Raw genomic sequence first — 13740 nt, 5'->3', positions numbered from 1 at the left:
GCGCAGTGGTTGAGAGTCCGCCTGCCGATGCAGGGGACGCGGGTTCGTGCCCCGGTCCGGCAGGATCCCACATGCCGCGGAGCAGCTGGGCCCGTGGGCCATGGCCACTGGGCCTGCGCGTCCAGAGCCTGTGCTCCGCAGCGGGAGAGGCCACAGCGGTGAGAGGCCCGCGTACCGCAAAAAAAAAAAAAAAAAAAAAAAAACTTACGTGATACAAGTTTTTGTCCCTGTACTACAAAAAACAATGTACGTTGATAAGAATGTGAAAATTTAAAAACATTTTTATAATGAAAAAAAACTTCAGTGATTAAAAATAAAGTTCTCTTGGGATCTTTTTTGAAGTATGCTGCTTTGAAAAAATATTTCATTCTGTTGATGAATGTTGACATTTTCATAAGTGAGTTTTTTCTTTTTATATTGAGATAAAATTTACATACAGTGTGAAATGTACAAATCTTAAGTTTACAGTTTGATGAGTTTTGACAAATGAATACCCTTGTTTAATCAGTACCCTACTCACGATGTGGACATTTCTTTCACCTCAGAAAGTTTCTCTGTGCCCCTACCAGTTGACTCAAACCCCTAACAGTCATTCACCTTCCTGATTTTTAACACCATAGATTAGTTTTACCTATTACTAAACTTCATATAAATGGAATCATGACATATGTACTCTTGTGCATCTGGCTACTTCCACACAACATGTTTCTGAAATTCATCCATGTGGTTACATGTATCAGTAGTTTATTTGTGGTGTGATTACATGACAATTTGTTTATTCTCTTTTTGATGGACATTTGAGTTATTTCTAGTTTTTGGCTATTATGAATGAAGCTATAAATATTTTTGTATAGATCTTTTTATAGATGAATATTTTCAATTCTTTTGGGTAATATAGATAAGAAGAGAATAGGTGGATCATAGGGTAGGTGTGTGTTTAACTTTATAATGCTCAAACCATTTTCCTAAGTGGTTGTACCATTTTATACTCTCATCATCAATGAATGAGAATTCCAGTACTTCCATATTTTTGCCAACATTTGGTATCGCCAGTATTTTAATTTTAGTCATTCTAGTAAGTGTGAAATGCCTTATTTTCTTTCAGTTTGTGGTTTGCCTTTCAATTTTCTTTATGGTATCTTTTGATAAGCAGAAGTGTTAATTTTGATTAAGTCCTCTTGTCAGGATTTTCTTTTATGGATAGTGCTTTTTGTATCTTAAGAAATCTTTGCTTACCACAAGAAGTCAAAGGTTTTCTCCTATATTTTCCTTTAGAAATTAGAGTTAGATCTGTGATCCATATTGAATTAATTTTTTGTATGTGTGTCAATTGGGGGTTGAGTTTCATTTTTTTCATATGTGTATTGAGTTGTTCTAGCATCACTTGTTAAAAGGAGTTTTATTTTTCCATTGAGTTACTTTGGCACCTTTGTTGAAAATTATTTTGCTGCATATATGTGGGTCTATTTCTGAATTCTCTGTTCTGTTCCATTGATTAAAAAAAAATTAGACATAGGGTTATCCTGTCAGGTTATCTATTTTTCATTGAGTAGGCTTTGGTAGTTTGTGTTTTTCAAACAATTTGTCCCTTTCCTCTAGGTTGTCAGGTTTATTGGGATTTGACCTAATACAAACATGGAAGCTGACTAAATGGTTTATGTGAGGGTGTTGATTTCATGTCTGGTTCTGGAGGCTGAAGTCAGTAGGGGGGGCAGTAGGAAGAGAAGATGAAATGGTGGAAACAAGAACAAACTGTAACCTGTGGGGATGAGCTGGAACTCATGAGGATAGACTGGAACCCACACTGGGCTCTCATTGCCTCTAAGAGTTACAACTTTGATGATTGGGGTGTCCTTTAGAAGAAGCTGGCACTCTTTGTAACAGTACTAAAGGTACACCTGGCTTAGGAGTCAAGCTGAAGGAGGAAATCTGACAGGAGCTGGAAAGAGTTGGAGGCCCAGGTGCTGCCCCTCGCTAAAAAGATGAGCCGGCAGGCAAGCGACAATAGGCCTCAACTGCAAATGCTCTTCATGCCCTGAACTAACTTTCTGAGTTGATTTCAGTTCTGCCTTTCACATCTTGTCCATAATGACTGATGTGGTCCCCACTAACCCAGAACTATGTAATGAAGAGAATTCTGAGAAGTGAAATTCTAACTTCACTGAAGTTGACACAGTACAAATCCACACACCTTAATTTCTCTTTCGTCTGTATGATCTATAATAATGGCTCAATTTTCATTCCTAGAAGAGGCAATTTGTGTTTTATCCCTGTTGTTCTTGATCATTCTTGCTAGACATTTATCAGTGTTATTAATCTTTTCAAAGAACCAACTTCTTGCTTTGTTAATGTTCTGTTTTGTATTTCATTGATTTTTATCTCTTCTTATTTCTCCCTTATACTCCTGAGTTTAATTTTCTCTTTTTTTATGAAGTTAGAAACTTAGACTGTTGATTTTAAACCTTTGTTCTTTTTCTTTTAATATAAACATTTAAGGTTGTATTTCTCTTAAAGCACTGCTTTGGCTTCATCCCACAAATTTTGTTGTATTTTCTTTACTATTCAATTAGAAATATTTAAAATTTTTCCTTTTTCTTTTTTTCTTTGACTCTTGAGTTATTTAGAAGTATGTGGTTTAGGGAATTCCGTGGCGGTCCAGTGGTTAGTACTCTGTCCTCTCACTGCTGAGGGCCCGGGTTCAATCCCTGGTTGGGGAGATAAGATCCCACAAGCCGTGAGGCAAGGCTGAAGAAAAAAAAAAGAAGTATGTGGTTTAGTATCCAAATATTTGAGGATTTTCTAGATGTCTTGTTGTTGTTGATTTCTAATTTAATTCCACTATAATTAAGAACTACTCTGTAAGATGTCAATTTTTGAATTTTGTTGAGATTTTATGATTCAGCATATAGTGTATCTTGCTGAATGTTTCAGCTGCAGTTGAATAGAATATTTATTCTGCACTTGTTGAGACAATATTCCATAAATGTCAGTTAGATCAAGTTGTTGTGATAGTATTGTTTAAATCTTCTAGATCCTTAATGATTTTTTGCTCTGTTTTTTTCTATCAATTATTGAGAGTGGGTGGTTAAACTTTTTAAGTATGATTGTGAATTTGTTTATTTTTCACTTTAATTCTGTAAATTTTTGCTTCATGCAGTTTGAAATTCTGTCATTAGGTACATAAACAGTTATCATTGTTATATCTTCTTGATTCTTCTACCTTTATGAAACATCTCTTCCTCTCTGATTAAATCCTTTGACTTGATGTTTACTTTGATATTAATATAGCCTCACCATCTTTGTTTTGCTACTGTTTGCATGATATATCTGCTTCCTTCCTTTAATTTTCACCTTGTATGTGTTTGTATTTGCAGTGCAGTTCTTGTAGACAGCATATAATTGGGTCTTACTATTTGTGTAGTTTATCTTTGCTTTTTAATTGCAGTATTCTGTCCATTGAAATATAATGTAATTATTGACATGGTTATGTTTAAGTCTGCCATTTTGCTATTTGTCCCTTTTGTTTGTTCGTTACTCTGTACCTCCTTTCTTAATTTCTCTTAATAGTTGACTCTTTTTTAGTATCCATTTTAATTTCCTTATTGGCTTTTAGCTATACTTAACTGTATATTTTTTAGCAGTTACTCTAGGGATTTACAATATGCATCTGTAACTTATTACAGTCACTGTAGAGCTAATATTGTACCACTTCATGTAAAATGTAAGAACCATTTGCCTCCCCCAGCCTTTGTGCTATTTTGTCATGTATTTTACATCTGCATACATTGTAAATCCAAACATATAATGGGCTTAAATTGTCAGTGCAAACTTAAATTAAGAGGAGCACAAATAGTAGTCTTTTCTGTTTACCTACATATTTAGCATCCACTGCTCTGCTTTCCTTTTTAAGGTTCAAGTTTCCAGCTGGGTCCGTCTCTCATTTGTCTAAACAACTTCATTTAGTAGTTAAGGTCTGCTAGCATCAAATTCAGTTTTTGTTTTCTGAAATGTCTTTATTTCACTCTTATTTCTGAAGGTTGTTTTTGACTGATAAATAATTCTGGATTGGAAGAGGGCTTTTTGTTTGTTTTTTGTTTTTTTTTTTCTCTCAGTGCTTATAAAGATATCATTCTATAATCTTCTGGCCTCCATTGTTTTTTGCATGTGAGGTCAGCTGCCATTCCTATCATTGTATGTAATATATCGTTTTCCCTCTGGTTATTTTTTTAAATGCAGCTTTATTGAGGAATAATTTATATATAATAAGCTTTATCCACATAAAATTTGATGAGTTTGACAATTGCATACAGCCATGAAACACACCACAATCAAGATGCAGAGCATATCTTTCATCCTGAAAGGATTTCTTGTGCCCCTTTGCAGTCCATTCTTCTCTCCCCAAAACACTTCCCACCTCAGGCAACCACTGATCTGATTTTTGTCACTATAGATTGTTTTGAATTTCACATAAATAGGATCATACAGTATGTATTATTTTGTGACTGGCTTTTTTCACTCAGCATGATTATTTTGGGATTCATCGATGTTATTGTTTTTTATTGGTGAGTAGTATTCTGTTATATGACCGTACCACAGATTATTTATCTATTCTCTTATTGATGGATATTTAGATAATTTCTAGTTTGGGACTGTTATAAGTAAAGTTGCTATAAACATTCATGTTCAGTTCTTTGTGTAGACATGTGTTTTCATTTCTCTTGGATAAATACCTGTGAGTATATGTTTAACTATAGAAAACAAGCTGGTATTTTCTTGAGTGTTTGTCCTCTACAGTTGACTTTTTAAATATTCTATTTATCATTGTTTTTCAGCAGTTTGACTATGATGTACCTCTGTGGGGTTTTATTTATCCTGCATGTGTGTTGGACTTTCTGATATTGCTGCACAGATCACCGGGACTCTGTTAACAATTTTTTTTCAATCTTTTTTCTTTCTATTCCTCAGGTTGGTAGTTTCTGTTCACTTGTCTTCACGTTCACTGACACTGTTTTCTTCTGCCATCGCCAATCTGCTTTTAATCCTGTCCAGTGAATTTTTCATTTCACATGTATTGACATTTTGCAAATCTAGCATTTCTGTTTTGTTGTTTTCTTTTTTATAGTTTCCGTTGCTTTGCTGGGATTCCTCATCTGATCATTGATTTTCTGTATATTTTCCTTTAATTCTTTGAGATGTTTCTCTCCAAAAGGTGGAGCTTAATTCCCCTCCTCTTGAAAATGGATTGGACTTAGTGATTTGCTTCTAAGGAAAAGAATATGGCAGAAGTGATGCCATATGACTTCCAAGGCTAGATCATAAAAAGGATTAAACCTTTTTATCTGAAGGCCATCTGCTGACAGAAATTCCTCTTGCTCTGGGGACCTCTTTTGTTCTGTTCAGGCCTTCAGCTGATAGATTGAGGCCCACCCACATTATGGAGCACAGTCTGCTGTACTCAGAGTCCAGCAACTTAAATATTAATTTCATCCAAAAACACCCTCACAGAAACATCTAGAATAATGTTTGAACAGATATCTGGGCACTGTGGCCCAGCCATGTTGACACATAAAATTAACCATCACAGACCCTAAACTAGAATTTTCTAGCTAAACTGCTCCCAAACTCCTGATGCACAGAAACCGTGAGGGTAATAACTTGTTGTTTTAAGCCACTAAGTTTTAGTATAATATGCTGTTCTGAAATAGGTAATTGATATACTACTTTATAGTTTTTGTCAGCTAATTCTAACGTGCGAAACATCTGTTTCTATTTGCTATTTAAAAAATTGTTCGTGTATGGGTCACATTTTTCTGTTTCTTCACACATTCAGTAATTTTTATTGTATGCTCTACATTTTAGAGAGTCTGGATTATGTTGTTTTCTTTTAAACGGTGTTGAGATTTGTTCTGGCAGGCACTCAAATTATGGACAGAACTTAAAAAGTCACTTTGCAGTTCTTTACTGTCTGTTGACTAATGCATGAAAACAGTTGCCTGTTATATTTTAATAGTTGTTTACCATAGAAGGATAAGTCTGATACCACTTTTTTTTTAATGATGGCCAGAAGTCATAGCCTCCCCTATGACTTTTGAAACTTAATTATTGTAATATTCCTTATTCACTTTTGCAACTAGATCTCAAGGGTGTATATAAATAATTGGTAGATTTCTAGTTCACAGATTACATCTTGTATTGTCTTTCCTGGCTGCTACTACATATTCTGTTAATTCTAATAATATCATTACTTAAACAGAAAAAAATTTCTTAAAATAATGCTTAACTTACTAATTGAGCTTACAGAATAATAAACTTATTTAAAGCAATAATGTAAGTGATTTAAACTGTCCTGAAATATTACTCCTCCCAGAAGCAGCTCCTTAGTGTCTGCCTTGCTCTTCTATTAGTCACATGAAGATTTGAAATTTGAGTGGTTTATTATCACTCCCGATTTAATAAATTTCTTCCCTTTCTCTTTCCCCCTTTTTTCTCTTCTTCCTTGCTTTCTAAACAAAATATGTGTATGACACCTAGAATATTTATATGAAATCTTTTAATTTTGCTATTGTGCACAATGATTATAAATAAAAAATTAATACTGATGGGGAAACTAAAAGCTTTACTACTTGAATTGACATCATTTGAGCTTTTGTACTTTGAACTTTAATTCACTATAACAGACAGAAAAAAATATAGTTAGAAAAATAATTGATGATAGGAATTTTATAAACCGCTGAGGAAAGCTTGGGTTGAGGAGAAAGATATACTTTATGGTACGAAGATAGGAATTCAGCTTTCTTTGAAATATTGGAGAAGAACATAGACCTGGCTGACTATTGGGATTTTTTCTAAACTTGTTTTCCTTTATGAAAAGGTTATGTTATAGGTAATGGTAAAGGTAATAGTCATTATAGGTAATGACTTTTAGGTGCTTCTCTTTGCTCATTACTGGTCTGAATGTGTGTACCTCATGACCATAGAACTTGAGAAATTGCTTTCTCCTAAAGGGCTCCCAAACAAATAATCATAATTAGAACTCCACCCTTTCTAACGTCTTCTTTTATCTGTGTTAATTAATTTCACAGGTGTTTATTTAGCTCTTTGCTATCTGAAAGACATTTATTAGGTACTGTGGGAATATAAAGTGTACAATCCTTGTCCTTAGAGAACTCACCGTGTGGTTGGAAGGGGGCATACACCTACCCTAACAGCGGGGAAGCAAGGGAGCATGTGATACTGGAGTTGCCCATAGTACTTTTGGGGTGGAAACGTGGAATAGTAAATTCTGACTGAGGTGCTTAGGGGAGACTTCATGGAGGAAGTTGCATTTTCACTGAATTTCCATAGAGAAGAACAGAAACAAAGGCATGGTTGCTTGAAAGTGAACGGACAGCTGTTGTGGCCGGAGCATCTGGTGAGATAAAAGGGTCTGGAAGAGACAGAACTATAAAGAAAATTTGGAAAGATGAGAGAACTGAAAGAATGATTTGGAAATCTAGGGTAAAATTAATGGAAAGAAAAGTAGATTATATTAAAGTAAAAAAATTGAAGGACATTTTATGAACAAAAGCAACCATGAAAAGCAATTTTTAGTTGGAAAAGGCAAGAAGTATAAGAATGAAAATAGATAAAACAAGGAAAGCCACCCAAAAAGGCATATTGTAAGTTATGTAATTTACATAAATATGCAGATTTCTTTAAGATTGCGAGGCAATTAGAACTTGATGGCAAGAAAAGTCAGTGTATCAGTTACTCTTGCTGTTTAACATACCATTCCAAACAGTCTTCTTTTGCTCACAGATTCTGGGATCAGGAATTCAGATAGGGCACCACAGGGATGGTTTGTGTCTGTTCCATGAATTCTGGGTCACAACTGGAAGATCAGCAGCTGAGGGTGACTCCACATCTGGAGCCTGGCATCATCTGGAGTGTCTTCACGCACATACCTGGTGGCTGAGGCCTGGGGCCTCAGGTGGGGCTGTCTTTCTGGAGCACCTCTGTGTTACTTGGGGTTATTCCATGTGGCCTGGGCTTCCTCAGGCATGGTGGCCTCAGCTTGTCACATTTCGTACGTGGTAGGTCAGGGCCCCAGGTGTGATTGTTCCACTGGGAAAGGTGGAAGGTGCATTGCTTCTTATGACCTAGCCTTGGGGGTCACGTAATGTCACCTCTGCTGTACTCTGGGTTGAAGCATTTACAAGCCCACCCATTTTCAAGAGGAGGGGAATCAGACTACCTCTGGGTGGAGGAGTGGAAGGCCCCATTGTAGAAGCGTGTGTGGGAGGAGAGGCTCTTGCACCATGTTGGTAAATACAATGTGCGGTAGTCAACAGATGGAAGAAGTCAGGTAACAGGCACAGGTGGAGCTTGGCCTTGTACCAAGTCTCTTCTTACTTTATGCATCTGCATTATGGCGGCAACCACTGCTCAGCCTAATGAACTCCTTTCTCCAGCCCCTTCATTTAGTTGTTTTGCTTTTAGGCTAACCTCCCTAAACCACCAAGGCATCACAGAGTCTCTTAGACTCTGAGTGATTCTTATTTCCTATCCCATCAGGGTCAGAGTACTTTTTTTTTAAACTGTAAGTTCGTACCTTATCTATCCTATTTGTGTCTATTTGCATTTCTTAATACTGTGTTGTACTTTTCTACTTACCTTTTCTTTCATTCGTGCTTCTTCCTGCTTCCATGTCATAATTTATGGTGCTCTCATTTCCCAGATTGTTCTCCCTCTTCCTTTGTATTTAAATTTTATTGATTTTTCAAAGTCGACATGAAAGCATACCAATTCTGTGAAGTCTTCTTTGCCGTGGTCTCTCTCCCCGTGTGGACTTCACTCCCCTGGGTGTTTCCTCTGTGCTGTCTAACCCCCAGGTGGTCCTTAATAGAAGGAATCTGGCTTTTCTCTGTCTCCTGCTAATCCTGTTTGTTGATTGACTGAAGGTGGTGTGCGTGATGGGGCGACTGCCATTTACTGAGCGCTGCCTGTGGACTGGGCTTTACGTGTATTAGTTCATTTAACCCTCACATCAGGCTTGTGAGGTAGATTCTGTTCTTATCTTTACTTATGAGAAACTGAGGCCCCGAGCAGTTAGGTATCCTGCCCGGTGCGGCAGAGCAGGGATGTGCACCCCGGCCATCCGGCCCCACAGCACACACTCCTTATCAGTCGTGCTGGACTGCCTCCAGTACTCAAGAAGAAGTTGTGTGATCCATCTAACAGTGTTTATTTAAATTTCAAATGTGTATTAACTTGGTTATGTAGCATTGGCAGTTCTTTATACTGTTGTTAACACATTAACCCCTCGTTAAATCCTTTCACAAGCTTATTACATATCATTAATTGAGTTTTATAGAGATGATAAATCCTGCTTAGAATCTTCTGACAAATCATTGATACAACCAGTATTAAAAGTTATCTTTCCCAAATCATAGTCACTAGGGAAGAGGAGGATGCTTCCTACTAAGCTTCAGTCCCACCAGCCCTCACTTATGAGCAGCTTTATGTTCCAAAGTTCATTTAAGTCGACTGTCAAGAACTTTGCTTCGGGCTTCCCTGGTGGCGCAGTGGTTGGGAGTCCGCCTGCCGATGCAGGGGACACGGGTTCGTGACCCGGTCCGGGGGGATCCCGTGTGCCGCGGAGCAGCTGGGCCCATGAGCCATGGCCACTGAGCCTGCATGTCCAGAGCCTGTGCTCCGCAATGGGAGAAGCCACAACAGTGAGAGGCCCACGTACCGCAAAAAAAAAAAAAAAAAAGAACTTTGCTTCTGGGGGCGAATGCGTTATATTAAACTTGATGCTTTAAGTTCTTCGGGCTGGCCACAGTAAAACGTTTTGATTTGCAAATACAGTGGTGTTCTAACATGGGAACTGAAAGAGCAAAGTGATGTTCGTTCAGTAACATCCACCTGCTGTGTGTGGAGCTCTTGGGCTGAACTTGGAGCTTTCCCTGCGGCATCTGGAGCACGAGCGCCTCGTGCAGCAGTGGCCCTGTGAGCTCCCTCCCTTCCCCGTCTTTCTTCCCATGCCCCCCTGGCTGACCACCTAAGCGGAGGACTTCCTGGGCCCGCACCACCTGTGGGTACCCATGCTCACTGCAGGGGGGTGCCTGTGGCTGAAGATGGTCAAGGATAGGAGCTCCCGAGGTGAAGGGATTCTGGAGGTCACAATTTCTAGTCACACGCAGATCCTGCCTGCTTGCTGCTTCTCTTTTCACCCTGGCTGCTCTTTGCGTTGCTTTGCTCCATCTTACTTCAAGCGTGTGTGTGTGTGTGTGTGTGTGTGTGTGTGTGTGAGTGTGAGTGAAATATAACTCAAATACAAAAAAATCTGTTAAAATGTCCAATTTATTCAATAATTGGCAAAGCAAACAACCGTCGAAGCACCTGCTGGGACAGGAAGTGGAGCAGTGTCAGGCCTCCGCGCTCCGCAGTATGTTCCTTCCCGGCACAACTCCCTTCCAGTTCCTGCTGGTAATCACTGTCACTGCTTCTAGGGAAATAATTTGTTGTTTTTCCTTACAATTTTATCACCTAGTAATATATCCCCACACACAGTTTTACCTCCTTTTAAACTTTACATAAATGAATCACATTAATTGTGTTCGTTTGTAGCTTGCATATTTTGCTCAGTGTGTTTTTAAGATTCATCCATGTTGCGACGCGTAGAGGCAGCTTGTGTTTGTGGCGGTGTGCTGTTGCATTGTATTAGTTTGCTAGGGCTGCCATAACACAGTACACCCACAGACTGGGTGACTTAAACAAGGGAAACTTATTTTATCACAGTTCTGTAGGCCACAGGTCCAAGATGAATGGTGTTGGCAGGATTGGTTTCCTTCTAGGGCCCCTTTCCTTAGCTTGTAGGTGGCCATTTTCTTTTAATGTCCTCATGTGGTCTTTCCTCATGTTGTGTGTCTCTGTGTCCTAGTCTTCTTGTAAAGATACATATTGGATTAGGTCATATTGGATTAGGGCCCACCATCTGACTCATTTTACCTTAATTACCTTTTTAAAGGTCCTGTCTCCAAATACAGTCACATTCTGAGGTATCAGAGGTTAGAGCTTCAACATAAGAATTTAGCAGGGGACACAGTTCAGCCCATAACATCCATTATGTGATTATGCCACAGTTATCCATCATATTTTTTGATGGACGTTATGATTATTTCCAGTTTTAGGCTTTTATACTGCTATGAACATTCTTCTGCATGTATAATGGTGCAAGTGCCTAAGTTTCTTTAGGCCAGGATGGAGCATTCCATCCTAGCAGTGAATTGCTAGGTCATGTTGCACAGCTGAAACATCAGTGGATAAATCCAGGCTGTCTTCCAGAGCGGTTGCTTCAGTTTACACTCCTCCCAGCCAGCAACGTGTGAGAGTTCCCGTTGTTTCACAGTTTTCCATCACTTGGTGTTGTCAGACTTTTAAATGTGTACCAGTCTTTTGGTGTGCAGTGCTTATTGTGGTTTAATTTGTATTTCCTGTATTAGTAAAGAATTTGAACATCTTTTCCTTTATTGATTGGCCATTTTGATTTTGTGATATATTTGTTCAAGTTTTTTGTCCATTTTTCTATTAGGTGGTCTGACATTTTCTTATTGATTTGTAGGAAGTCCTTAAATATTCTAGATATAAGTTTTTTGTTAAATCTGGTGTAAATATTTTCTCAAACTCTGTAGATTGTATGTTTTCACTGTTTTACAGTGTCTTTTGATGAATAGGCGTTCCTAATTTTAATGGGGTCAGTTTATCCGTCTTTTTCCATGTAGTCGATTTTTTAATGTATCTTAAGAATATTTACTGTGAGGTCATTAAGATAGATTCCTGTTTTATCTTCTAAAATGCTTATAATTTTGCATCTTATGTTTAGATCAGTAATATATCCGGCACTGATTTTTATGTATGGTGAGGATGACCCAGTCCCATTTTTTCTCTGTGAGTAGTCAGTTCTGGCATCGTTTATCGAAAAGACCCTCCTTTCTCCTACTGCCCCGAACCACCTGTGTCACAAATCAGGTGTCCGTAGCGTATGCTCTGCTCTGCTCCTAGGCTCTCCATTCTGTGTCACGGATCTGCTTGCCTCTCTCTGCAAGAGTGTTAGACAGATTTGAATCCTATTGCTTTGTAGTAGAGCAGTTCCTCCTGCCTTGCTATTGTTCTTCCAGAGTGTCTTGGTTATTCTTGGTTCCTTCCATTACCATTTTCATATCTGCCTGTCAGGTTCCACAAACAGACCTGTTGGGGTCTTCATTGGAATGCCTTAACTCTGTAAGATCATTTGGGGGGGAATTGTCAATGTCATGAAAGACAAAACAAAGTAACACTGGGGAACTGTTTGAAGAAGACTAAAGAGAGACAATAACTTTAATGTAACGTGTAATGGTTTTTAAGAAAGTAATAAAGGCCCGGGACAAATGCGGACATTTTAATCTGGACTGTGTGTTAGATGAGACCAATGCACCAATGTTAAATTTCCTGTTAAGTGTGATGGTTGTGTGGATGCCTTTGTTCTTAGGAGATACATGCTGAAGAATTCAAGGTAAAGTGTTGTGTTGCCTATAGCTAGCTCTCAGTTCATAAATGAGAGTGGGGATGAGAGGAGAGGGCAAGGGAGTGATAATGGCAAAATGTTGACAATTGGTGAATCTAGAGAAAAGGTAAATGAGTGTTCACTATTTTTTTTTTTACCTGAAGATTTAAAATTCTTCAAGATAAAAATTGGGAAAATTAAATTTCATTTTGTATATCAGGAAATCGTAGAGAGCCGGATCCAGGCTAATTCTGCATTACCTTAGTGTGCTATATTAAGCAGATTTGTCACAAAAACTGATGGTGAAACAGCAAGCAAGATTGGTTATTAAAAAATTCTGTTTGTTTCAGCTTACTCGATACACATTTCAATCATATTGGAACAGCAAATGTCTGTGGGCCGGCTCTCCAAGTAAAAAATATATTAATAAGCGTTTTGTGCCAATTGCTGATTGCTAGGAAAAGAAAACTGGATTTTTAAAAAATACTGATTAGAGTTCTGGAAATCTTTTCCTATGTCATACTAAAAGGTGAGCAAAGTAACTCCTAGGAGTTACACTCCATGCAATCTAGTTTCATAAAGCTAGGCTAAATATTTTTTTTACAAAAGCATTTCTGGTGCTTGAATACTAATGTTTTTATCTTTCATAAAGGATCTCAGACCCTTTGTTCTCATAGCAAATATCTTCACAATCTATTAGGAAAACTCTGAGTTTTGTTTCAATTATTAGTTATTACAGCCAAGGCACACAGGAAGTTAAATGATTCCACTAGTCATGCAGTGAATTAGTAATACTAGTGGACTCACAGTTGTTGACTTTTCTTTGCATTAGACTCTTTCTTTTCCTGAATGTTAAATAGGTGATTTCTTATCAAAATGATTTGTAAAGTAAAACATCTAATAATAACAACAAAAAAAATCTTCTAACAGCAAAAGGAAGAACTGAGCTTCTGAAAATCAATCTTCGTGAGGTTGAATTGGATCCTGATATTCAACTGGAAGATATAGCAGAGAAGATTGAGGGCTATTCTGGTGCTGATATAACTAATGTTTGCAGGTATTTTTTGTTGTTGTTAATGATCCGTGACGTTAGACATTAGTTGTGGATTTATCAGGAGGACTTGTCTTAAAGTCAGTGTGCAGTTGACCCTTGAACGATGCAGGTTTGAACTGTGTGGATTTTTTTCACTAAATACATCCTGTAGTACTACAGG

At 37.9% G+C, this 13740-nt stretch overlaps 1 protein-coding gene across 1 annotated transcript in view; it reads left to right on the top strand.

The window, feature by feature from the left end:
• KATNAL1 (katanin catalytic subunit A1 like 1) overlaps positions 1-13740 on the top strand; it is a 75966-nt gene that overhangs the window by 55643 nt on the left and 6583 nt on the right. The window contains exon 10 of the mRNA XM_079902849.1: positions 13457-13583. Within this exon, the coding sequence (XP_079758975.1) occupies positions 13457-13583 (127 nt within the window). The remainder of the gene's footprint in view (positions 1-13456; positions 13584-13740) is intronic.

The sequence above is a fragment of the Stenella coeruleoalba genome (genome assembly GCF_951394435.1).
Source record: "Stenella coeruleoalba genome assembly, chromosome: 18".
In the NCBI taxonomy this organism is placed as follows: domain Eukaryota; kingdom Metazoa; phylum Chordata; class Mammalia; order Artiodactyla; family Delphinidae; genus Stenella; species Stenella coeruleoalba.
Note: the sequence above shows the minus strand (reverse complement) of the source record. Positions and strands in the feature narration are given on the sequence as shown.